At 34.0% G+C, this 24,886-nt stretch overlaps 1 protein-coding gene across 2 annotated transcripts in view; it reads left to right on the forward strand.

The window, feature by feature from the left end:
- HAPLN1 (hyaluronan and proteoglycan link protein 1) overlaps positions 1-24,886 on the forward strand; it is a 95,395-nt gene that overhangs the window by 21,953 nt on the left and 48,556 nt on the right. Inside the window, exon 1 of one of the 2 annotated variants that reach the window (XM_074282147.1) lies at positions 21,435-21,523. The exons of the other annotated variant lie outside the window; for it this stretch is intronic. Within the exon in view, the coding sequence (XP_074138248.1) occupies positions 21,454-21,523 (70 nt within the window). The 5' untranslated portion in view covers positions 21,435-21,453. Of the gene's footprint in view, positions 1-21,434; positions 21,524-24,886 lie in introns of those variants that run through there. 2 annotated transcript variants of the gene reach the window in all.

The raw sequence follows: 24,886 nt of genomic DNA on the forward strand, positions 1-24,886 counted from the left end.
TCTACTGATAGTATTGTCATTAGAACTCTGTGTTCCCCTTGGATATAAGTGATTCTGCACTCTTGCTGTTCAGAGCTCTGATTTGGTTACAAGCATCAGCTGAGAGCTTTCATGCAAACCCTCCATTAGGATGTTTAAGCAACCATGTTTTAAAAAGCAATCTCTAAGATAGAGACAAAGAGTCTTTTAAACATATGCTTTTTGTGCTGTTTTTGTTCTAGGATTGTAAATATAAAGTCAATGACATTTTGTAGATTAAAATAAACACTATGTATTACATACAACCAAAGATTTACTGAGTTCTGGGAACAGAAATCATGTGTTGCATGCAACCCTTGTTTTTAAGGAAAGTTGACCAATGTAGTCTCCATTAGCTGAAGTTTCTGGGTGGTCTTAGAAAATAGCCCTGACAAGAAAGCAAAGCACTAATAATACCTTAGATGTAAAGTAATATCCACTCTTTAACTTTGAGGTTAAAAAGGAATGAATGGCAACCTGGTTTTTCCAATTAATACAATAAGTTCATATATTTAACCTTGTAGAAAGAATACTGTAATGTGAAGCTAGAATAATAATATTTTTAATTTATCATATGACTTTGGTTTTAAAATGACCACAACAACACAGATGGTATCAAAATATAATAGTCTATTTAAAAAATCAAATTGCCATGTTCTGGGATAACATATCCAAATCAAGTCAAATCAATAAACATTTATTAAGCACCTACTATGGGACCACTTTTTACTCAGTATTGAGGACACAAAGAAAAAAAAAACACAATCCCTGATTCTAATCTCTAGCTAATATCTCAGTCACTAATACAGGTACACAATGTGTGACTTATCAACCAGGAGAAGTAGTAGTAGCATCAAGTTTATTGATAATAATGATCCTAATAGGCAATTTGGTGATATTTGCCCAGATTTTGACTCCCAGCAACAGAATCCAGAATATTCCTGTTTATTGCTGGGAATTATATGAGAGAGAACATGAAAACAATGATATGTAAAAAAGATAGATAGAGACAGGATATAGGGAAGATTATCTAAGGAGAATGACATTATACCCATATCAAAAAAATCACTCCTTATGAAATGATTATGTGTACCAGATAAGTTACTCTAAAAAATTTGTACTCAGGTCTGGGTTCATATCTACTTCAGTATTGCTATTAACTGCCATTTTGTTTTTATTGTTGTTTTAGTTTGTTTCTAAATATTAAGATGTCCTTGTCTAGCCAATAATTGGCACAAAGACAATGTTATGGTGATTAAAAAATGGAAAAAGAACAATTTTCTTGAAATAGAAAATCAGGGAAAAGAAAAGACTAGTCTCTCAGTACACACTTAACTCCACAAATTAAAGTTTGCCAGATCTTCCTTCCATATTTGACCTGATATGGTGCCCATACTAAAAGAACAAGAAAATGATGGCTTCCTAATTTGTCCCTTTTGGGTAACCATGAAAGGTGCAAAATATCAGCAGCTGTTGGTCTAGTGGGACAAAGCTGCAGGAACTGGCAATGTAAATCCTAGATCATTCAGCTATAGCAGTCATGAAGCCATCCCAGTGCTGCTTCAGTGCTGCCTCATCAATGCTCATAATTATCAGTAGACATGGAAAAATATGAATGTTTATAAAGCCTACAGGGGGAATCTTTAAACTTACCAGTTGTTTCCCTGACTAGGTTTCTCCCTCTGCTTTCTGTTTTCCTCAGAGACCCTTTTCAACCCATCCCCATCCCCTTCTCAGATACACACTAATATCTGAACCTTCATGACCCTATTTGGCATTTTCTTGACAAAGATACTTTGCCATTTCCTTCTCCAGATCCATTTACAGATAAGAAAACTGAGGCAGTTAAGTAACTTTCCTAGGATTGCACAGCTAGTAAAATATCTGAAGCCAAATTTGAACTCATGAAGATATCTTCGTGACTCTAGACTCCACTGGATATTTCAATCTATCCACTTAACCATGGAGTTGCCCTCCAAATAAAATACATAGGTTTAATAAAGAAACTATTTATATTGAAATATAGTTATCAAAATTCACAGACCCCATGAAATCTTTTCTCAAGCAAAATTATTCCTTTCCAAAGCCTCCCTTTTCTCCTATAGGTAATTTAGCTAGAGAGAAAAAAAAATGCGTAAGAGCAGGAAGGCCTTTGGGTTCCTTTCAAACCACATTATGTAGACAGTTACTAAGTTCGCTAATTCATAGAACTGGTGTTGAAGTTATGGGAACTATGGAAGTTATGGAAGTTAGCAGTCTCCTTCACAGTGTCTGCAATATAGGAAAAATAGAAAATCTGTAATTTGATATGTTAGAAGACATTCAAAATGTTCAGTTTCAACCTGACTTTCATTCTCTCACTTAACCATTCCATTCCCTTTCATTCCTGTGGTGGGGAGGAGAGAGAAAAGCTAGCCAAAAACCTAGATTTGGGCCAGTTGGGGAAAAAAAAAAAACTTTGGACTAGTATTCTATCTGTTGGACTAGTGGATGGAACCAACTTATGATCATAGTTTTACAGCTCTAAATAAAGTAAATAGACTATTCAAATAAAGTAAGGCATTCAAACATCCCAGAACATCTCTGTGTAAATGGCATGAATGGCTGTGTAAATGTGGTGCTTTTGTTCAATAATGTACTTCAGCATAGGACTTTTAAGTTTCAACATACTCCTGCTTCTCTGAAGCTTAACCAAAGGTCAGGTAGCTGGAGCCACAATATCATTTTCCTCTAGACACTTTTTTTTTTTTTTTTTTTTGCTACTTCCATATATATGGATGCCAGAAAAAAGAGGAACACTTATTGACCAAAATACCTAATATAATATTACTTTTATACATTCCTTTTTTGGAAAGGTAGAGAGCCCACATAGTATAATGGGTAAGGCTTTGGACTTGGAGTTAGGAAGAGCTGCAATCAAAATCTGCCTCAAATCCTCATTAGGTGGATAAGTTTAACTTAACTTTTCTGTGCTTTAATTTTCTCATCTGTATAATTAGGAACTTGGACATCATGTCCTTTAAGACCCCTTGCAGCTCTAACATTATTATATTACGATGCTACAAAAGTTTATTAACAGCTGAATTTGGCCTATTAACCAGAATTGTTGCATCTGATATTACTGTTCTACTTCTATAACTTTTCTCATGATTAAATAGAATTTTACTTACCACATATATACTCTTGTGAGTTATGTTGTTCAAGAATTATAATATCTAGTTTACTGAAGAGGAAACAGGTTAAGAACTTAAATGATCTATTAATCCATTTCCTTTTCTGTAAAATTACCTTATTAAGATGTTCACTAGTTAACAACTGATGAATAACAACTAGTGTGCAATCTTATGAAGCTTGTAATTCTGCGTGTGTAATCTTCAACCAGAGAGCTACATACTTAAATTATATGTTCTACAGACAATTATCAGATGAAGAAATTAAAACTACTTCTAATCATATGAAAAAGTGCTCTAAATCACTATTGACCAGAAAAATGAAAATTAAGACAACTGAGATACCACTACATACTTCTCAGATTGGCTGAGATGACAGGAAAAGATCATGATGGATATTGGAGGGGATGTAGAAAAACTGTGACACTAATACATTGTTGGTTGAGTTGTGAACTGATTCAATCATTCTGGAGAGCAATTTGGAACTGTGCTCAAAGGGCTATCAAACTTTGCGTAACCTTTAATCTACCAGTGTCTCTATTGAGCCTATATCCCAAAGAGATCATAAAAAAAGGGAACAGGACCCACATGTGCAAAAATGTAGCAGCCACTTTTGTAGTGGCAATAAACTGGTTAACTGAGTGGATGCCTATCAGTTGGAGAATGGCTGAATATGTTATGGTATATGAATGTTCTGGAATATTATTGTTCTATAAGAAATGATTAGCAAAATTATTTCAGAGAGTCCTGGAGAGACTTACATGAACTGATGCTAAGTCACATGAGTAGAACCAGTAGAACATTGTACACAGCAACAGCAAGATTGTATATTGACCAATTTTGACAGATGTGGCTCTTTTCAATATCAAGGAGATTCAGACTAGTTCCAATGGTCTTATGATGAAGAGAGCTATTTATACCCAGAGAGAGGACTGTGGGGACTGAGTATGGATCACAACATACTATTTTCACTTTTTTTCATTATTGTTTGCTTGCATTTTGTTTTCTTTCTCATTTTTCCCTTTTTGATCTGATTTTTCTTGTACAACATAATAATTGTGGAAATATGTATAGAAGAATTGCATATATTTAACATATTTGGAATTGCTTGCTGGCTAGAAGAGGGGATGGGAGGAAGGGAAGGAAAAAATTTGGAACACAAGTTTCACAAGGGTGAATATTGAAAATTATCTGTGCATATGTTTTGAAAATAAAAAATCTTTTAAAAGACAACAAAAAGTATATGTTCTAATAATGTCAACTTTCTCAGATTCAGGAAGGATTCAGCTTTTCAATTTTTCTCCATCCTCCACCTGAATACTAGAAAAGAAAAAAAAAAAAAAAGAAAAAATTTTCCATCCTCACCAAAAGCAAAATTAAATAGAGGTGTTTTTGATTGGACACAATCAATTTCTGTGATGCATGAATAAGTATTGAGTGAGCATGGTCAGCACTTCTTATTTTTTATCTTGAGACCCCCCTTTTTAAATAATCTCAATTATGCAGAATACAGGATTTTGTGACACAAAATCTTCTGTTGGGTAGCTAGGAAGAGTGATGAATGGAATGACAGTCCTAGAGTCAAGAAAATATGTGTCAAAACCAGCCCAACATTATCTATATCACCCCAGATAAGTCACTTAAGCTAATTTGTCTCCGTTTTCTCATCTGTAAGGAAATGGCAAACTAATCTGACATCTTTACCAAGAAAACTCTAAAAGGGATCATGAAGTCAAATATTACTGAAACTACTGAAAAACAGGACTTTGTGACACAGACTAGTAGAAAGTCCAGTCTCAGTATCCCTATAACCTGCAACATTTAGAGGATCTCATATATTCCTTCCTAGACTCTCCTAATTCCAAAAACTTGGATTTCCCTTCTACACTTGAATCTAGTTATGTAGAGGAGCTCTTTCATGCCAAAGAATTCCTTTATATGAAGTAAAATATCACGGTGGTCATGATGTTCCTTGAAGGCATAGATAAATCATCACAATTATGAACAATAACCTACATTTCCCGGTGTGAGCAGAGTAGTCCTAATTATGATGAGAGGAGTAGAATGGAAGGGACATGGCACAAAATAACTAGAAGTTACAATCTCAATTCTTAAGCTCAAATATTAACAAATGCTATAAATAGATGTTAAAAAATTGACTACAACCACATAGCATTCCATATTGTACTGATTTTAGGTACCAAATATATCACTTTCACAAAGTATCTAACTCCAGAATTTCTCCAACTCTAAAGTTTCCACATCTGCTCCCCAATTCTAAAGGAACACAAAGAATCCCCAAGGGACTCCTACTTTGCCCAAAGAACAAGTTAAGTTTAAGAAAAAGTCAGAGGTCAAACAAACCCATAAAACTTAGGGAAAATAAGGAGAAATTCAAGAGTGATAAAAGTAATGTCAGCCATGGAAGATAGATAGATAGATAGATAGATAGATAGATAGATAGATAGATAGATAGATAGATAGAGATACACACATATGTGTATATATATATATATATATATATATATCTGAAAGTATGAATCATTTTACATATTATATTTCATATTTTCAGATACTACATATGCCAATTTATATTTCACTATTCTAATGAAACTTTGGTCCAGAAATACAAAAAAAGAAATTTAAATATCTAGTTTTTCATTTTCCATAAAACTATTGACTGATTGGATTTTTGGTCTGATGTTAACAATTTATGTGATGGCTTTAGCACTACAGGCTGGATATTTAGATGCTGTCCAATTTTGGAGTCTACCAAGGCACTTCAGGATGATTGATAAATCATTTGTTAATTCTTGACTCATAATCCCAATTATTCTAGGATAATGAGTAGATTAAGTAAATAGATTAAGAGTGATAGATTAAGCCTCTTCTTCTCCCTTCCATCATCTTCCTGATTTTCTTTTTGTAAGTTCCCTGGTTAAAATGGGATATTATAATGCCATCGAAATTTGCTGGATTCTTCCTTGTCTCTGCACTGATTAAAAGTATTTTTTCCCACCATAAAGAGGCTTCTACTTTTCACCTTAATTCAGAGCACCATCTCCTGTATTGTAGCATCCATAAGTCTTCTTACTACATTTTTGTCTCTCGTTTTAAAATTTTCCTATGAATAGTCATGCTTCTGAACTAAACTACAGGCTGAATAGAATCACTAGCCTATTCAATGCCTGTATTTGCCATTTCTTTAACCCCAATTGCTTTTAATCCTAACAAAAGGAAAATACACACACACAAATATGTATCTACACATATATACACATATACATATATGCAGATTAGCAGTTCTCCCCAGGAGAGGTCAGCAAGCATTCACTATTCATGGGCATTTAATTATTGACCTGAATTTCATCTGGCAGTCATACTGAGATTTTTTTAAGCAACTTCTATTCACCACTGGGAATTAGAATTTCTTGGAGCACAATCTATGCCAATAAAATGTTGCAGTACATTTTGCCAATGAATTCATGCCAAATACATTGTGGATATTTAAAAGATATCAATTCATGAGAAAAACTAGAGGATTTTTGATGCTTTAAACAGTACTGCTCTACTCGGGGAATGCTGTATGCAGTGTTGGCTTTCTGTATTATTGGAGTAACAAATAGAAGATTATTTGAGAGGCATTGGAAAATCAGCTTTATCCCAGAGTATTTCCACAATAAATCTGACTGATATTCCTATTACTAGAGTCTTTAATATCTCAGATTTAAAAGTGTGAAGGAACTTTAGAAGTTATTTAGTCATAATTTCACAGATGAAAATAATTAGATCTAAAAATTGAATGATTTGTCCAGGATAAATGGCAGAACTTGGAGTTAAAACCAATCCCACTGATTATAAATCTGAGTCCTTTCTGCCATATTCCTCCTCATTTCTCTATGTTGTCATTTCTTTGAGTTAAAACATTTTCCTTAGGAAGTCTCTAATGTAACCTATTGGTTTATTGATACCCATCATCAGTATCATAACATGAGTATAGATTAGTTTAACAGATTTATTGGGGAACAGGAGACTAACTTTGATGAAAGGATGGAGTGAAGGAGAGAAAAGAGAAAGGTTAATATTGTCTACATCTAGCAAATTAAAAAAAAACCTTTATGGTCCCCAATTTTTAAAAAAGAGAAGAGAATAAAGCAAACAAACCAATGAACTTGACTGATTTCTGGATAAATTTAGAATGAATAACTAAAGATATGATTAGTAAACCCCAGAGCCAAGATGGATTTAGCAAGAACAGAATATGGTAGACTAAACTTACTTCCATTTTTGACAAGTTTATTAAACACTAGCAAGGTGAATATTGTACATACATGTTACCTAGGTTTTAGAGGAGTGTTACATAAATATATCCTATTATTCTTGCGGAAATTCAAGTATGGATTTTACAATGCATTTCTATGAATTCACCACTGCTTGGTTGGCTAAACTCAGAGATTAATTGGTAATGCTTCAGTGTCAACTTGATAGATGTTGTTTTGATTAGAATGCCCCAGGGATCTGCCCAATATCATTTAGTATTTTTATGGGTGACTTTAGTAATGTTATAGATGATGTGCTTATCAAATTTTCAGAATACACAAAGCTGAGAAGGATGGCAAAAACTCTAAATTGCAGAATAACAACCCAAAATAGATTGTGAAGTTGGGTTAATAGCTTTGGGTTAAATATAATAAGATGATAATAGGAATAAATATGAAGTATTATACATGAGTTTTATTTTCTTAAATCATTTTTCTAATTAGAGGTTGAAGTACGGATTGTCAGATGGTTTGTCTGAAAAGAACCTAAGATTTTAGTACATTCAAGCTCAATCTGAGTCAGCAATAGTGTGATATGGCTGTCAGAAAATTAATATGATCTTGGTTACTTTAGTTCATCTGTCCTCTGCCCTAAGTATTGTTCTCTATTCTGGATGCCATAGTTTAAGGAAGACAAGGTGGTGATAAGGTGGAGCAACCAGGAAATCAAAGGGCCTTGAGTCTGTGTAATATGAGGTTTGCCTGAAGGAAATGGAGATGTTTAGCCTGGAATAGAGAAAGAGAAGGAGGATGATAGATAATAGCTGTCCTCGAGTATGTAAAGGGCTGTCATGGAGAAGATGGATTAGGCAGAACCAGAATCAATGGACAGAAATTACAAAGAAGCACATTTAAACTTAATGCAGAGGGAAAAAAATAAAGCAAAACTACCAATCAGAGCAATTCCAAACTAAAATAATGTGCCTTTAGAAACAATGTGTTCTCACTAATTAGAGAATGAAACAGAAGTTGAATGATAATGTGCTTGAGTATAATATAGAGGAGTGTGATGGTTCTTTTCAAATTTTTTAAATAAACATTTAATAAATGTCACTATGTGTCAGGCTTAGCATTACATACTAATCACTTTATAATCACTTTATCACAATAGTTCTGGGAGATAGATAGCAATTATTATCCCCATTTTACATCTGGGGAAACTGAAACAAGTAGAGGTTAAGAAACTTACCTAGGATCAAATAATAAGTAAATAAATGAGGCAGGATATACACTCTGAAATCTCCTCCAGCACTAAATTCTGGGATTCTGTTATTTGCTAACTCATACTTCTAAGCACTTTAAGATTTGTTGCTGTTGATCAGTTATATCCAAATCTTTGGAACCTTTGGGGTTTTCTTGAGAAAGATACTGAAGTGTTTTGCCATTTCTTGTTCCTAGCTCATTTTACAGATGAGGAAATTGGGGCAAACAGGGTTAAGTGACTTACCCAGGGTCGTACAGCTGGAAAGTGTCTAAAGCCAGACACTCATAAAGAGGAGTCTCTTGATGCCCAAGTCCAGTGAACAGCCACTGTTCCACCTATCTACCTCACTATAAGCTTTAAAAGGGGGTGGGGGCTTTTATATAACAACTCTCTGAAGTATTGTAAATACTACAGTATCATTAGTACTATTTTTCAAATGAGGAAACTGAGGCTCCAAGAGAGTTATGTAGAGTTTGAAAGGCAGAAAGAGAGAGAGAGAGAGAGAGAGAGAGAGAGAGAGAGAGAGAGAGAGAGAGAGAGAGAGAGAGAGAGTTGTAAAGCTGCTAAGTCTTGAATCCTAGCTTCAAACTCATTGGACTACTATTGCATTTTTTCTCATTCTCAACTGATCCAGAGTAAAATAAAATCATGTGTACATCATTAAATCTTCAATTTCAAATAATCTGTTGAAATAAAAGATCATGTCTGAGGCTGCTAATGGCAGACATAGCACAGATCTTTCCTAAATGAGTGGCACCATCTATTTACAGTTATTTTAAAGAGTAAGAGTCCTCTCATAGATGAAGGCTAGTAAAATAAATCAACCAAGAAGTATTTTGTTCAGTCATTTTCAGGCATATCCAAATCTCTTTGTTCCCATTTTAAATATTCTTGGCAATGATACTGGAGTGGTTTGCCATTTCCTTCTCCAGCTCATTTTACAGATAAGGTAACTGAGGCAAACAGAGTGAAGTGACATAAACATCTGAGATCAGATTTAAACTCATAAAGTTGAGTCCTCTTGACTCCATGTCTGGCACTCTATCCACTATGCCACCAAGATGCCCTTTATATATACTAGTGCCTAGAAAAAGTGTCACTGGGATTTAAAAAAAACAGAATTATTAAATAATGGCCCTTATACTTCAGGAGCTTATACTAAGAAGACCTACAAGAATAAAGTGTCTAGAGAATAGTATGAGATTAAAAGTAATTAAGTGCTAAACTATATAATATTTACTATAAGTATAATAGTTACTCAAGAAAGAGTCATAAATTAAGAGTTAAAAGGGATATTGGAATTCATCAAATTCAACTTCCTAATTTAAAGAAAATGAAGGCCAGAAAGATCATGTGGTCTTCCCAGGGTCATATAGCTAGCAAGTATCTAAGTTGAGAGTTAGACTTAGGTCTTCCTGATGCCAAGTCTATCAACCACGCTAGTGAAGACTAGAATTAGGAAGAAAGCTTTATTTAAGAAGTGAGGATTTGATCTGGGCCATGAAGAATGGGTTGAATTTGTAATATTCTTCCTTGAAATTAAGAAGTAACTAGAAGGATTAACATAATCTTATTTTCTTTTTCAAACACTACTTTTGTCCCTCATAAAAACACCTCTATTTCTTTAATCATTTTTAGTCTCTTTTTTTATTTTTTCCTTTTTGCCATCTCTCATATCCTATGGGTCCATTTTTTTTAAACTTTGGATTTTGCCCAAGTTAGGGCTAAAATAGAGGGGAAATTTTTCTTTGTGAAGTGAGGCTATGAGCTGTGCTATGAGATATGGATTGGATTTGGATAGGTGAAAATGATGCAAATACATATTTATTTCCAGAGGCCCTAACAAGAATTAGCAGAGATATGGTTTAACAAAAGTACAGAAATGATAAACAGCATCATGTATTCTAGAACCTTGTGGTCCTAGAATAGCAGAAGGTAATGCTTGGGAACAGTGGACAGTGAACTGGAGGAGATAAAAGGAAACCAGATGGCAGGGCTTTGAAAATCCAGAAAGAAAATTAGGATTCTCTGGGCTCGGAGCAAAAAAATTTTAATTGAGTCTAACTCAAGCCAGTTCCCTGTTAGTTTAAGTTTAATATTGGAACTAAATTAGAGACTCAGAGTTCATTTAGCAGTTAACAGAAGGAGATTTATTTAGTCATAGCAAGATAAGGATATTCAACAAGAATAGACATTGAAGATACTTCAAGTTGATTGAGCTGAACCAGGGTCCTTTGCCTGTATTACTTGTCATTATGCACCAGCACCACAGTTTATCTGGAGCTCTTCATGGCTGTTTTTTAATCAAGCAACCAAGAAGTAATGTCAATAGCATAAGCCACGAGTTTCTTGAGCCAACAGAATCTTTAGGATCTTCTTAATAACATCTCATAAAAAAAAATCTACCCTAGCTTTCAGATGAAAGTGGGAATGAATTTAGAACATTGCTTTTATCATAGAATTCATTACTAGATTTTTTGAGGAGGGGAATGCACTAGTCGAAGCTGTATTTACTAATACCCTGGTGATGATATATAAGGCAGATTAGTGACAAGAGACTGGAAGCAAGAAGGTCAACTCCAGTAATGTAGGCATAAATTAATGATAGCATAGATTAGGATAGTAGCAGAAGTAATGGAGAAAACATGGCAAATTCCAAACATATTTTGAAAAAAAAAAAAAAAACTGAGCCCATTGGATGCAGGAGATAACAAAAAGGGAAGAATCAAAAAAGATAGCAAAAATGATTTAAGAAATAGAGAAGAGATATTTCATGAAGGAGAAAGGTGATGATTTTGAAAAGGAAAATAAGATAATGTTAACCATCCTAGTTAACTTTGAAATTCATCCAAGGTTATTACAAGGCACTATGCCATATAGAGACTGATGGATTTAGTCAAGAACAAATGTGATTGGCAGCAGTATCTAGAGGAATGACAAAATCTGGGACCAACTGGAGAGAGAGAGAGAGAGAGAGAGAGAGAGAGCTATTTACCAGATGTTCTGATTCTGCAACTTTTGAACAGGCAAGTCTTAATAGATTTTGTTTCTCAATGGCTTTTTCCATTACTTCATATAATCTAATATTGCAGAATTATCCTTCAGGTATTTGGTTTTTATACAATCATATCTAGAGATAAGAGGATCATAAAAAAGCACTAGAGAATAATCTGGAGGTCACCTAATCAGACCTTCTCTCTCTCTCTCTCTCTCTCTCTCTCTCTCTCTCTCTCTCTCTCTCTCTCTCTCTCTCTCTCTCTCCCTTTTTTTTATGAAGAAACTGAGATTAAGGCTAAATGACCTATCTAAGATCATGACAGAACAGGAATGTGAACTAAGAGCCTCTGGCTTCAAACCCAGTTTTCACTCCCATGCAGTTTGAGCAGATGCTTTTTAATGCTAAAAACATATTATAAAAGAACTTGTATAATTTACCAAGGCTCTATATTAATCTAGTTTACATTGACCTAAGTAATAAGAGACAATATGTGAGTAAGAAATTATAAACAATTGAATTCTGGAGTTGTAGTGTGTGCTACTGATTCTTTTAATTGGCTTTCCTTAATAAAACTTATTAATATATTAGTTAAGATTGACTCTGTTTGATAAGTCACATGACCAAGATACAGTCATCACAATAAAGGACTAAAAGAACCCAGGAAATGTCTCAAACATTTAATCTTCTTGCAAGTCAGAGAAATCTGTTAGTCAAAGACAACTCTGGTTTAGGGAAACTACTCATATAAAAATCATTATGTAAGCAGATAATGGAACTTCAAGAATAAAATTCTTTCAAAACAATGAAAAGCAGTTAGAAAAATGGGCTTTCAGACAACTTGATGGTAGATGCAGATAAGAATAAAATAGACAAAATTGCAGAAGAAGAGAGAGAGGGGAGGGAGGAAGGAAGGAAGGAAGGAAGGAAGGAAGGAAGGAAGGAAGGAAGGAAGGAAGGAAGGAAGGAAGGAAGGAAGGAAGGAAGGAAGGAAGGAAGGAAGGAAGGAGAGAGGGAAGGAGGGAGGGAGGGAGGGAAGGAGGGAGAGAGGGAAGGAGGAAGAGAGGGAGGGAGAGAGGGAGGAAGGGAGGAAGGAAGGAAGGAAGGAAGGAAGGAAGGAAGGAAGGAAGGAAGGAAGGAAGGAAGGAAGGAAGGAAGGAAGGAGAAGGAAAAGGGGGGAAAGAGGGAGGGAGGAAAGGAAGGAGAAAAGAAGGAGGGAGGGAGGGAGGGAGGAAGAAGCAGAGAAACAAAGAAAGAACCTGCAGCAATGATAAGGTGCCATCACATCTGGAATTTACCCTCTTAGGATCTGATCTATTTGTGATTCCTCATCTGATGAAATTCTCACACAAAATGTGAGGCTTCAGATAATCAATTTCCACAATAAAAAAAAAAAAAGTTTTTGACAAAAACAAATTTTAATTTTAAAAAAGCAAATCCAGTAATTCTTAAGTAATGTATTATGTTAGGAATTTACATATCTATTCTCTATGGAGAATGAATGGCCTCTTCACCACCCCTTCTTAGGTTCACTAATTTTATTAAAAACTCAACATAAATATCAATTTCTTCATGAGACTTTTCCTGCTCTTTCCTATTGCTAATGCCTCCTCCCTCTCAGCTTATCTTGTATTTATATTTATTTTATATTTTTCATAAATTTTAATTTGGATAAATTAACATTTTATTTGTATTTAAATGTACATTCCACTTTAAATATAAAATAGTCTAAATGTTTCACTTTTGGCTGTATTCATTGTACCTGACACTTTGAATTCTTAATACACTTAATATGTGCTTGTTGATGAACCTGAAAGATGAATCTGGAAGTGGCTGTTCTACTATACAGAAGAAAATTATACTATATAATTTTAAATATACTCTGATATCAATTTTCAAATATTGTCCAAACCATTTCAAAATAATTGAAGAGATCATGTGGAAGATATTTTGGGGGGGAAAAAATGCAACTTACAGATCAACTTCTTACCAATATGCTTGCCTTCTAATTTCTAAAAATTCTTATTCTATTCACACATCACTGTTGTTCTCTGTGAAACTATCAGAAAAACTTTTGAATCATTTACAATAGACATCATCATCATCATTGCCTATAATGTTTAGCTTTCTGGTTGTCTTGGGACCAGCCTTCCTTTCAGTAGAATAATCATCATGAGAACAGCCAGGGATAAAGTCCAAATTCGTTATTGTCTCCTTCACAGTCTGTATCCTTGCCTGGGGCTCGGCAAGCTTTCTGGAGGGCCCTCAGATGGGACTTGGTCTCAGTGGAGGAAATGCAGACTGTTAAAGTACAGGAAGCAGGAGAGCTACCAGGAGGCTGATGAAGATGGAATGTCTTTCTGAGTCAGAGAGCTTGAACTCCAACCTCCAGACCTCTGTCTTCTCCAAGTCTGACTCTGATTGAGTTTTCCCAGTTTATATGCTCTATTACAATTACATCATTACAGTATACTGAATATAAAACAATCATTATATCACTAGGGCAATCATATTGAACTAGAAAACTCAAATGCTAAACTAGATAACTATTGTCTTATCAATTCCACTGAGTTAACACCTTGTTGTAGGACTAAATCAATCATACTGAGCCTTAAATATACTTCTCCAAAGTTCTGCCCTTTACATTCATCATCAACATCATCATCATCATCATCATCATCATCATCATCATCATCACCCTAACTAGTATCCATTCGTCACTTCAAGATTTGCAAAATCCTTTATATTTTTTGACAATCCTACAAGGTAAATGTAATTATCACCCTCATTTTGTAGTTGAGGGATATAAGGCTGAGAAAAGTTAAATTTCTTGTCCAAGGTCAATCAGTTAGTATGTAAGGCAAAATTTGAACTCAGGTCTTCCTTTCTCCATGTTCTTTTGTCCAAGTCCCAAGTCTAGGAGGTGCCTTAAAGGTGCACAACTGCATATAGAAGGTTTTCTCTTCCTAACTTCTCTATTTTAGTTGCAGATACCACAATCTTCCAGATATACAATCTTATAGTCATCTTTGATTTTTCCTACTCCCCACTCCTCATAGCCAATCACTTGTTAGATCTTGTGTGTTTCACTTCTACAATGTTCTCACATCTCTCCCTTTTTTTTTTTTTTTTTTTATTTGTGGGCAATCATTCCTAATTTGAGTCCTCATCATTTTTTAACCAAACTATTCCAGTAACTTTCTAGTTGGCTGTCTTCATTCTTTTCTCACTTTAACCTCTCCTTCACAAAGCTGCTAAATTCATCCTCCTAAAACAGAGATTTAATCACTTTGCTGCTCAGGAATCCAGGAAGTCTCTCTCTTGTCTCTCAGAAGAAAGGCAAAGAAATTTAAACTCTTCATAATCTATTTCCAGCCTGCCTTTCCTGGTTTATTACATATTACTCAACAACTCATTCTCCAGCCCCATTGACTTATATTAATCCTTCACATGATATCCCATCTTCCATTTCTGGAGTATTTACACATTATACACTACTCCTCCTTTCTTCTCCCCATGTTTAGAATTCACTTGCTTCTCGTTTCAGCACAAATGATACCTCCAATAAGAAGTTTCTCCTCATTTTCCTTGTTATTGTTGTCATAGTTAACATGTACCATGCCCTGTGTTAAACAATGAGATTACAAAGGCAAAAAATAAGTCTCTGCCCTCAAGAAGCTTATATTACAGCAAGAGTGGGAGGACTACCATGTATGCTATTAAATCAGTGCAAATATTATTTTTTTGGATATCTCTTTATCTGCACACATGGTGTTCTCTTCTCTTGTCCTCCTAATGCAATACAAATTCCTTCTTAGCAGAGGCTGCTTCATTATGTTTTTATGTCCCTCTTAGCAAACATTGTTTCTGGAATTTAGTAAAGGCTCAACAATTCTTGTTGAATAAATGGATAGATATTATTTGCATTTTTAAATGTTTGACTTGATTAAAAAAGATAAAGCCCCTCTTCAGTCAATGTGTCTTTCATTAATTAATAATGAATGATATGAGTAGCTACATATGCAACTATGGAGATAAGAGATTGGCATTATGTTATGTGCAAATGTCAAACAAGATGGAAAACTAGGAGAGTTACAGTAAGTACCTAATAGCTGCTTGATGATTATGCTCACCTAAAGTGTTCCCCATCTTGTAAGATATTGTGCTCAGAGTTCAAACAAAATATGGAAGTCTTGATTGATAGCAAGTCTTCATTCATAATGGCTAATAGCATCAACCTCCTGGAAACTCTTTAGTGAAATTCACAGTAATATAGAAGAAGTTGATCTCACTGTACAAGATGGAAGATGAATGAAACATGCATATTGACATAAAGCTAAATAAGCAATTCATCTAATTCATTATATCAATGTATTATATCACTATATGCATCAGTTACATCAATGTGTATATTACATCAATAATTATCAACAATCAACAATACATTATAGAAATGTATTTATTAGTTATGTTAAAATAGATTTCAATATATTTATATTTGGCAAGAATTATAGTTAAGATCATATTTTATTCATAATTGAAAAGAGATTAAACTGGAAAGTATTTGGGGAAAGGCAAAATATTTTTGATCATCTTAAGTTAGCCCCTGTAGGAAAACCAATATCTTTTTAATAATAGCTATTTACTTTCAAAATATATGCAAAGATAGTTTTCAACATTCACCCTTGCAAAACTTTGTATGCCAAATTTTTCTCCCTCCTTTCCCTTCACTCTGTCCCCTAAATAGCAAGCAATTCAACAGGTACAATTCTTCTATACATATTTCCACATTTATCATACTGCACAAGAAAAATCAGATCAAAAAGAAAGGAAAAAAAGCAAAGCACAAAAAAAGTGAAAATACTATGCTTTCAGTCCCCATAGTCCTTTTTCTGAATGCAGATGGCTCTCTCCAATACAAGTCTATTGGAATTGGCCTGAATTGCTGAAAAGAGTCACATCTATCAAAGTTGATCATCATATAATCTTGTTGCTGTGTACAAAACCAGTATCTTTAATATCAGTATTCTCTCAGTGATGTCACATAGTAACAAACTTTACTTGCTGTTATATTAAAATAGCAAAATAAAAAGACAAGTTCTGTATTAGTTCCCTGAAGAAAACAGAAAATAAAAATAAAACTTTCTAGCTCTTTTAGTAAACCTTCTATGAATAATTCCTGGAAAGACAGAAAAGAATCAAATGAGAAAGTGTCATGGGACTGGAATTAGAGCTTGCAGTTGTTATCAATGTAAGTAAGTATTTGTACCACAGAAATTAGCAAATGCTACAAATTAAGCCTTAACTTATCGTTTTATGGATTGTTTGAACTTAAGAATGTGATTTTTAAAAAAATGTTATTACTGCAGATTAAGCTTTAAAATGTGTTGGTACATTTCTTTTTCTCCAGAGAATCAGTTGTTAAATATTTACAAGCAGAGCCCATCGGGAGACATAGAGAGCTTCATTGATGGAAAAGCTGAAGGACCATCTAAGTATAAGATGGTCTCCCTCCTTGCATATTTGCATGTAAATCAAGGGAAGGTGAGAACAAATTTAGAAAATAAGCAAAGTTTCTTTTCTGTGCCCAGAAACTCAGTTCTCTCAGTGCATTTCCAGAAACTCCATTATAATGTAACTTCCAAAGGCCAGCTGCTAAACTCTAGACCTTTGTCTCCTCTTTGTAGCTTATCAATTCTTTATCCTATCACTTTGGGCTCTGCTCTGATTGACTTATCCATGGGAAGGTGTTAATAGAGAATAATGGCTTAATGAATTTCTTTTCCCAGATGCCAGTTTTGAAGGGGACCTTTTATATTCTAAGAAGTCACATTTTCTGGCTGGTGGGGGAGAAATTCAGGAGCAAGGAGGCATTTCATATGTTCTTTAAATATTTGCTAAATGAATGAATGGAATGTAGGTCTGTTTAGATAAAGGGCAAGCCCATAAGTTAAATGTGTTTGCCTTGGGAAATTACTTCTTGCCCAGAATAAGAGAGATTACTTTGGTATTACTTTATATAAGCTAATTTTCTTCTTTTGATCTCTAATTCTTGGTTTCTACTCATCTATTCATATTAAAATAAAATTTTAAAAAACCCTCATGATTTTATTAAACTCCTTTGTACTATATTTCACAATTATTTACTATCTTTTTAAATTATTTCCTGAAATGTATCACATTCTTCTTTTTAATTTTAGTTAAACTCTATTGTAAGATTCCTAAAGGAAGAATCCCTTATTTGCTTTTGTCTTGTATGCACAGAACCCAGCACAGTACTCATAAATAATAGGTGTTTATTAAATATTTGTCAAATTAATTTTTTTTTCCTCACATTAGGTGGTTTGTTGTTTTTAATGGTATCAGAATGTCTCTTTCAGGAATGAGTAACAGATCTGAACAGATATTGAAAAGAGCTTACTCTTCCTGTGCTCTTAAATTGTCTGAAATTAAATGGCTGCTTACATTTTTTAGCTTTTCAGCAGTGGTCTCAAGCTCAAATAGAATGGAGAAAACAATTATATAAGGATATTTGCAGACTACATATTGATCTTGGTTTTAAAAATGTGAAGTAAATTTAATTATATTTTAATTTATTTTGTTAACTATTTCCCAATAACATTTTAATTTGGTTTGGCCACACCCAAGAATATTGTGAATGGAATTTGACCAGGGAAAGGCATGTTTGACATGTTTACAATATCACCCATAATTCATTCCACTATCACCCTTTTGTCCAAGAGTCATAGCAGTGTCAAATACACTGTGATGAGATGGAGCCTCAGGTGGCCTTATACATCAAAACCCAAGAGTCAAATATGCTGGTATCTAAGTGACATTTTTAGAGAGAAAGGTTTAAAAAGGTACAGCAATATTGTTTGGGCTACTTCATCCATGGCATCCCTTTAGCACTAAGGCAAAGTTGCTATCCTACTGTCTCTCTGTAAAGTGAGACTCTTATAAGTGTTGGAAATGAATATTAGGAAAAGTCCATAAAGCCCCACTGACAGAGGGATTCTGAATCCTCCTTCCAACCAACCACTATTATATCCTCCACATCTTTCCATGTGGCATGATATAGGTGGTGAATTTCACCTTTTATGACTTTTTAAATTCTTCTGTTATTTTTGTCCATTTTTAATGATTTTCTTCTTGCTCCATTCATCGTCACCTCTGATCTTTATCCTCTCTCTTTTTTTCCTATTTTTATTTTTTCATTCTCTTTCTTCTACTACCTCTTTTGTTTAGCTATTTTAATGCTATTGAAGGATAGGCCTTACAATTATTCTTGGGCAATAAGAACACTTCATGATTTTCTCAGTCTAGGGAACTCTTGACATGAAAACTTCCTCTACTGATGGATATAGGAAATTAATCTGTAACTTTATAGTCTTATGGATATGCTGGTACACTTAGAGGTTAATTTATTTGTCCTTAGTCATATAGCTAGAATATCTTAAAAGAAACACTTGAATCCAGATATTAGTGATTCCCTGGCTGGTCCTCTATACCCTATGTGAAACTGCTTTATTAACTTGAAAATAGTATATAAGTTCCAACTCCTTGCCCTCTCTTGCCTCCAGTTATTTTAAAATTCATTTCTGTTGCCCTATCAGTAATTTCTCAAAAGCCTACAGTTCTTTGAAGATATGCTAGAATTTCAAGCCTTACTTAAACAGTTTTCATGGCAAGATCATTATTAATTAGTAGATATTTAAGAGGAATTGAAATCTTGAGATTCACAAAGTCTTTGACAAATTGTCAAATAAGTGAAGTTTGTCATTAGTATATTTCTTCCTGCTTTACTCTAAACTCTTCTTCATATCCCCCTAGTTATCCAACTTGAGAAACCCTCTCACCTGTCTCCTTAGTCTCCATCCTCAGACTGTGACACCTAGACCATTCACCTATTGTCTTTTATGATGTTTCTCCAAGACAGTCTAACTATTGCCACTTTTTTACTCAGTAAAATTTTAAACTAATGTCTTGTGCCCTGTCCCGGCAGTACCAGATGTATTCTACTTTTCAAGGTGACAATCAGATTGCCTAATTTGTGTTAATGTACCAGTAGATATGATTAGGCCTCTCTTGCCCTTACCCATAACATGAAATGGAATGGAATGGAAAAAGCATTAGATTAAGGTTAGAAACCAGAAAATTTGGATTCTTGTCTTGATTCTGCTACTGACTGACTAAAAGACTTTGGATGAATGTGTTTATTTTCTTGGCCTCTTTTCCTCATTTGTAAAACTAAGGATGGAATATACTAGATAGATGGCATGTTAAGTCCTTTCTAGCCCTGATGAAAATGATCATTTTTACTGTCAGTGGCCTTCTGGAAATGCTGTTATTATTTTTATTATTCAACAGCTAATTGATTGATGATACAAATAGTAGAGATTACAGTTATGAAGGAAGGGCAGAAACTTGGCAGATCATTGATAATAATATTCTTAAACATGTATATTCTTAGTTCATTGGATTATAGCAATTCATCCTAAATACTATCTCTGTCTATATTTCTCTGGATTCCTCATGTAATTAATGAATTTATTTTGAAAACACTAGAATCTCAATGTCTATATATAACAGGAATCAGGAGGTTTAGCATCTTTAGGAGAAAAAACTTTCAGTATTATGTCAATTTTCTGAAATTGAGTGTTTTGTAGTGAAAGAGGATTAGATTTGGAATCAGGAAATTTGAGTTCAAATATTGATTCCTCTACTTAGTATCTGATGAACCCAGGCAAATTACTCTATTTCCCTCAGTCTCAGTTTCTTTATCTGTGTAACCAATATTTATACTTACTTGCTTACTTCACTTATACTTGCTTATTTCATAGTACTGTTATAAGAAAATTGCTTTGAAAACTTCAATCTTAAATTTGTTCTTTTATTCCTAGCTTATACAGATTATAGACATATAATGGACATTTAATAAAAGCATATTGTTTGGCTGATTGAATTAATCTTCTAACAGAAATGCTTATTAAATGTCATTCACTGAACTAAGGCTAGACTAGAATTCTTTAATACATTATACAAACACAATCATTTAGTTCAAATTTTAGAAATCAGTTATACAATTATTAAAAACTACCAAGTGATTTAAATACAAAGGGTTTCAAATAATATATAGAGATTGCTTAAAATGTGAAATCTATTTAAAAGCTGTATTCTTAGAGCATAGAGCCATAGGAATCACATATTTATGAAATGAAAGGGACTTTTAATATCCCATATTCCACCTTCTTCTCCTTCAGGGGAAGAAACTAAAGACCTGAGATGTTTTGATCTTCCCAAATCAACACAGGTGGTAAATTACAAAGCCAGGATTAGAATACAGTTCCTCTTATTTCAAAGCCATGCTTTCTTCATGGCAACATTTTATCTTCAGTTTTGATACTTTTGGGACTACGTATACCCAGCCTTAATGGCTGGCAACAAGTATTGTTATTTATAAACCAATGAGCTGAATCCTGCATGAGATCATATTTTGAAATATGGACCAATAGTAAACCTGATTTGGGATCTTGGAAAATGTCTTAAAAGTGACAGCCAAAAGAATTTTGAGACAACATCAGGCAGAGAAAAAGAAAGGGGAAGTTTCTGCTGTTGTGAACCATTATTCTAATTGGAGTTATTTTTACTTTCAATCTTAACTTGGCACAATTAAATAACTTCGCAAACCACTGGCAATAGCACTTTGTTCTGCAGTGTTCAGTCAGAATCCGGAGCTGGGGATAGATGTATATTCTTTCTGTGCTTTTACAGAAACTATTCACTGGTTGGAATCTGTATGAGTTGCCTGATTCTGGTAAGCTAAGTTGGAATTGCTTGCATGGTGATTCAGATTAAATTTTGTTTTATCAGATTGAATTATCTTAGTGTCAGTACCTTGATGACACCAGAGACTGCTTTTGAGGATGTTTTTGCCACTTGTATTATTGTAATCAATGAAAATGTCATGTTTGAGTATTTGATAATTAAAAAAAAATAGAAGTTTATCACAATTGTCATGATTTTTTTGGTTGAACTGATTATTAAAACATTTTTTTAACTTAAGCTTGAACGATTAAGATTATTTAATTTAATAATAGTGTGATTAGTTTTCTAGGTTGTGTGTCCAGAAAAATCACTCTTCAAAAATGTTCATGCTAAAAAAAATTTTAATTGTATATTTAATATAAAACAGCACTGAGGATTTATATGAATTTTCATATGTATGCTTATAAGCTAAATCTGGAAAAAAATCTTTAGAAAAGGAAGCTATTCACACTTCAAAAATGATGAAGGCAGCTATAAAACATTTTTGCATGTCTAAATTTCAGGGCATTAAGCAAATGGCTACTCTCCCATCTTCTAGCCTCCCAGATTTTTTTTTTTTTTTTTTTTTTTTTTTTTTACTGGATGAAATCAATAAATTTGGAAAGAATAGTTTTATTTTATTTGCCTTTATCCTGTTTTGGATTGGTATTTTTCCACATTTATGAAACAATGCAAAAGCAATCTAAAAGTCCTTGGAAGGGGCTCTTCATCCTTTCTCCTGCCCTCTCTCTTGTTTGAGACGAATTGTAGCTGTCTCACTGTGTTGTTGAAAATCTCGTCTGTAAATGTACCAAGCTCTTTAACATGCATGAGTTTAAGCTTGACTTAAATTGAAAGTCACTTGGGAAGAAATCCTGTCGACCTTTATAGAGCCATTAATAGCCTGCCACATTCCCTGTCAGTCTTCATGAAACATTTATTATTACAGATAATGACAAGCAGTCACTTCATTTTATGCATTCTGGAAAAAAATATTTTAAGTCTAATTTTATTGTTATTGAGTACAGGCCTTTGTTGTAGATACTGTTAAGATCCTCCTCTATGGAGTCAGATCAGAGCTATTCTCTGAAAATAAATATCTCTTACGTGAAGTTCTATATGGGAAAGACATTCATCATTCATTTAAAAAAAAAAAAAGAATATTTTGTGGAACAAGCCTTAAATATCTCTTTTTGAAAAGGAAATGAATTGAGGCCAGAAACAAAGAAAAGTTGACAGTAATGAATTGTGTTAGACTAAATTATCCCAGGCATGTGGATTTATTAACTTTCCTATCACAAGTTTCCTTAGCAACAAGAAGTATATAATTTGGTTGTTCATATACTGCCAATATGCTATGTAAGCATTTAGCATATGGACTACAAAGAAATCATAGGTTAGGCTGAGAAATAGAAGAATTGTTCATTTGCATGCATAAAGAGTCATATTTTAAGAATTATTCAAGAAAAAATTTTGCTTTAGTGAATTTTTTCAATGCCATGGTAAAAATTAATGCTTTTCTATTTGCTAAGAATGCATACTGATTTGCTTTTTGTATTAGCTGGCATCTACATTTTAAGCTTCTGTGGTTCAAGCAGTGATTCATAATATTTGGTTAATAATAACAATAGTTTCCATACATAGAACATATTTCATTTAAAGAGTACTTACATACATTTTATCATGTGACCCTCAGGATACCCCTGTAATGTAGGAAACACAGTATTATTCCTCTTTAATAGATAGAAATCTGGGGCTCTGAGTTTGTTATTTGCTCAAGGGCACACAGCCAGAAGTGATGAAGTTGGAACTAAGACCTCAACAGTCATTATTTTATTTTTGTTTTGGTTTGGTTTTGGTTTGCCATGCTAATAAAATACATTTACATAAAGAATGGCCCTGTGCTGAGCTGGACAGACAGATTTGTAATGGCTTCTCCATGATGCTGATAGGTTTTTGACTGCATTTTAATGAGTATTCCCTGCAGGTGATGCAGACTACAATCCATCTATTTCTGCTTACTCAATGCAAATCTTGTCCATTGACCTTCACCATAAATTTGCCATAGAGTGTTCACCCAATGTCCTGGGAGCTGAGGGGAGGGAGGGAGAGGGAGAGGGGATGGGGGAGGAAAGGAGTCTTCCTCAAATTCTCTTGACATTTCAGAGATAGCAAAAGACTATCTATTGATTGTCCCTTGTTCTCAATATATAACTGGCCTGATTTTTTTTTCTGTTATTCATTTCTCTAATGACAGCCTTCATTCTACTTTTCCTATATGATTCATTATTAGTAACATATTGCAACTTGCCTACCATAAGCCTTTCCATTACTCTTTGGGTGATCCTCAACTTCAATTCTTTAGAAACAATGCTATTCCATGACTCCTAGCCATTCAACACTACTATAAGAATGTTGGGTGATAAAAATATAAACTTTTGATTTACGGAAATGTTTGGGTTAATTAAAGGCAATATAGTCTTCATTATTAACACATATTTATTGAATGCAGCACTACAGCATTTCAATCTATTTGGTTGAGGGTAGACTTTTCAGAATTAACTCATCAGGATGCCTGAGAAGAGGTGAACTAGCTAAGGTCAGAAAAGTAGAACAGGTTAAATGTTCAATATATACCAGCAAAGAGACTATTACACTTTTAGCCTGGGTGAGATAGAAAGAGAAGGAAGGAAGGAAGGAAGGAAGGAAGGAAGGAAGGAAGGAAGGAAGGAAGGAAGGAAGGAAGGAAGGAAGGAAGGAAGGAAGGAAGGAAGGAAGGAAGGAAGGAAGAGAGGAAGGAAGGAAGGAAGGAAGGAAGGAAGGAAGGAAGGAAGGAAGGAAGGAAGGAAGGAAGGAAGGAAGGAAGGAAGGAAGGAAGGAAGGAAGGAAGGAAGAGAGAAGAGAGGGAGGGAGAGAGGGAGGAAGGGAGGGAGAGGAAGAGAAATAAAAGAGAAAAGAATTAGGAGAAAATGTGTCTCAATGTAAGAATGACCTTTTCATTCCAATTATGTCAGAAGAGAATTGTCCTAGTGGCCATTATCTTTGGTTCAAATCTCTGGCTGATTCAATATGACAAGAATTAGGCATTTCATTATTCTTCTAATGATATATATATATATATATATGCTATCATCTGCTTGTGAAGTGGATGATCAGACCAAAAAAAAAAAACAAAAAAAACCAAACTTCTATAAAAAACAGTTAATTTTATTTTAACCTTGGATACATATCTCTATCCACTAGTCCATACTATGAAAATTGTAATAAATAGAAGTCCAACCAAGGGGAAAGATGGAGTATTGACTGGAAAGTTCACCTCTTTCAAGAAGAAATTATTAAAAAAAAAAAAAAGTTAAAAGTTTTTATAGGTTTA

This window comes from Sminthopsis crassicaudata, chromosome 1 (assembly GCF_048593235.1).
Source record: "Sminthopsis crassicaudata isolate SCR6 chromosome 1, ASM4859323v1, whole genome shotgun sequence".
Lineage (NCBI taxonomy): Eukaryota > Metazoa > Chordata > Mammalia > Dasyuromorphia > Dasyuridae > Sminthopsis > Sminthopsis crassicaudata.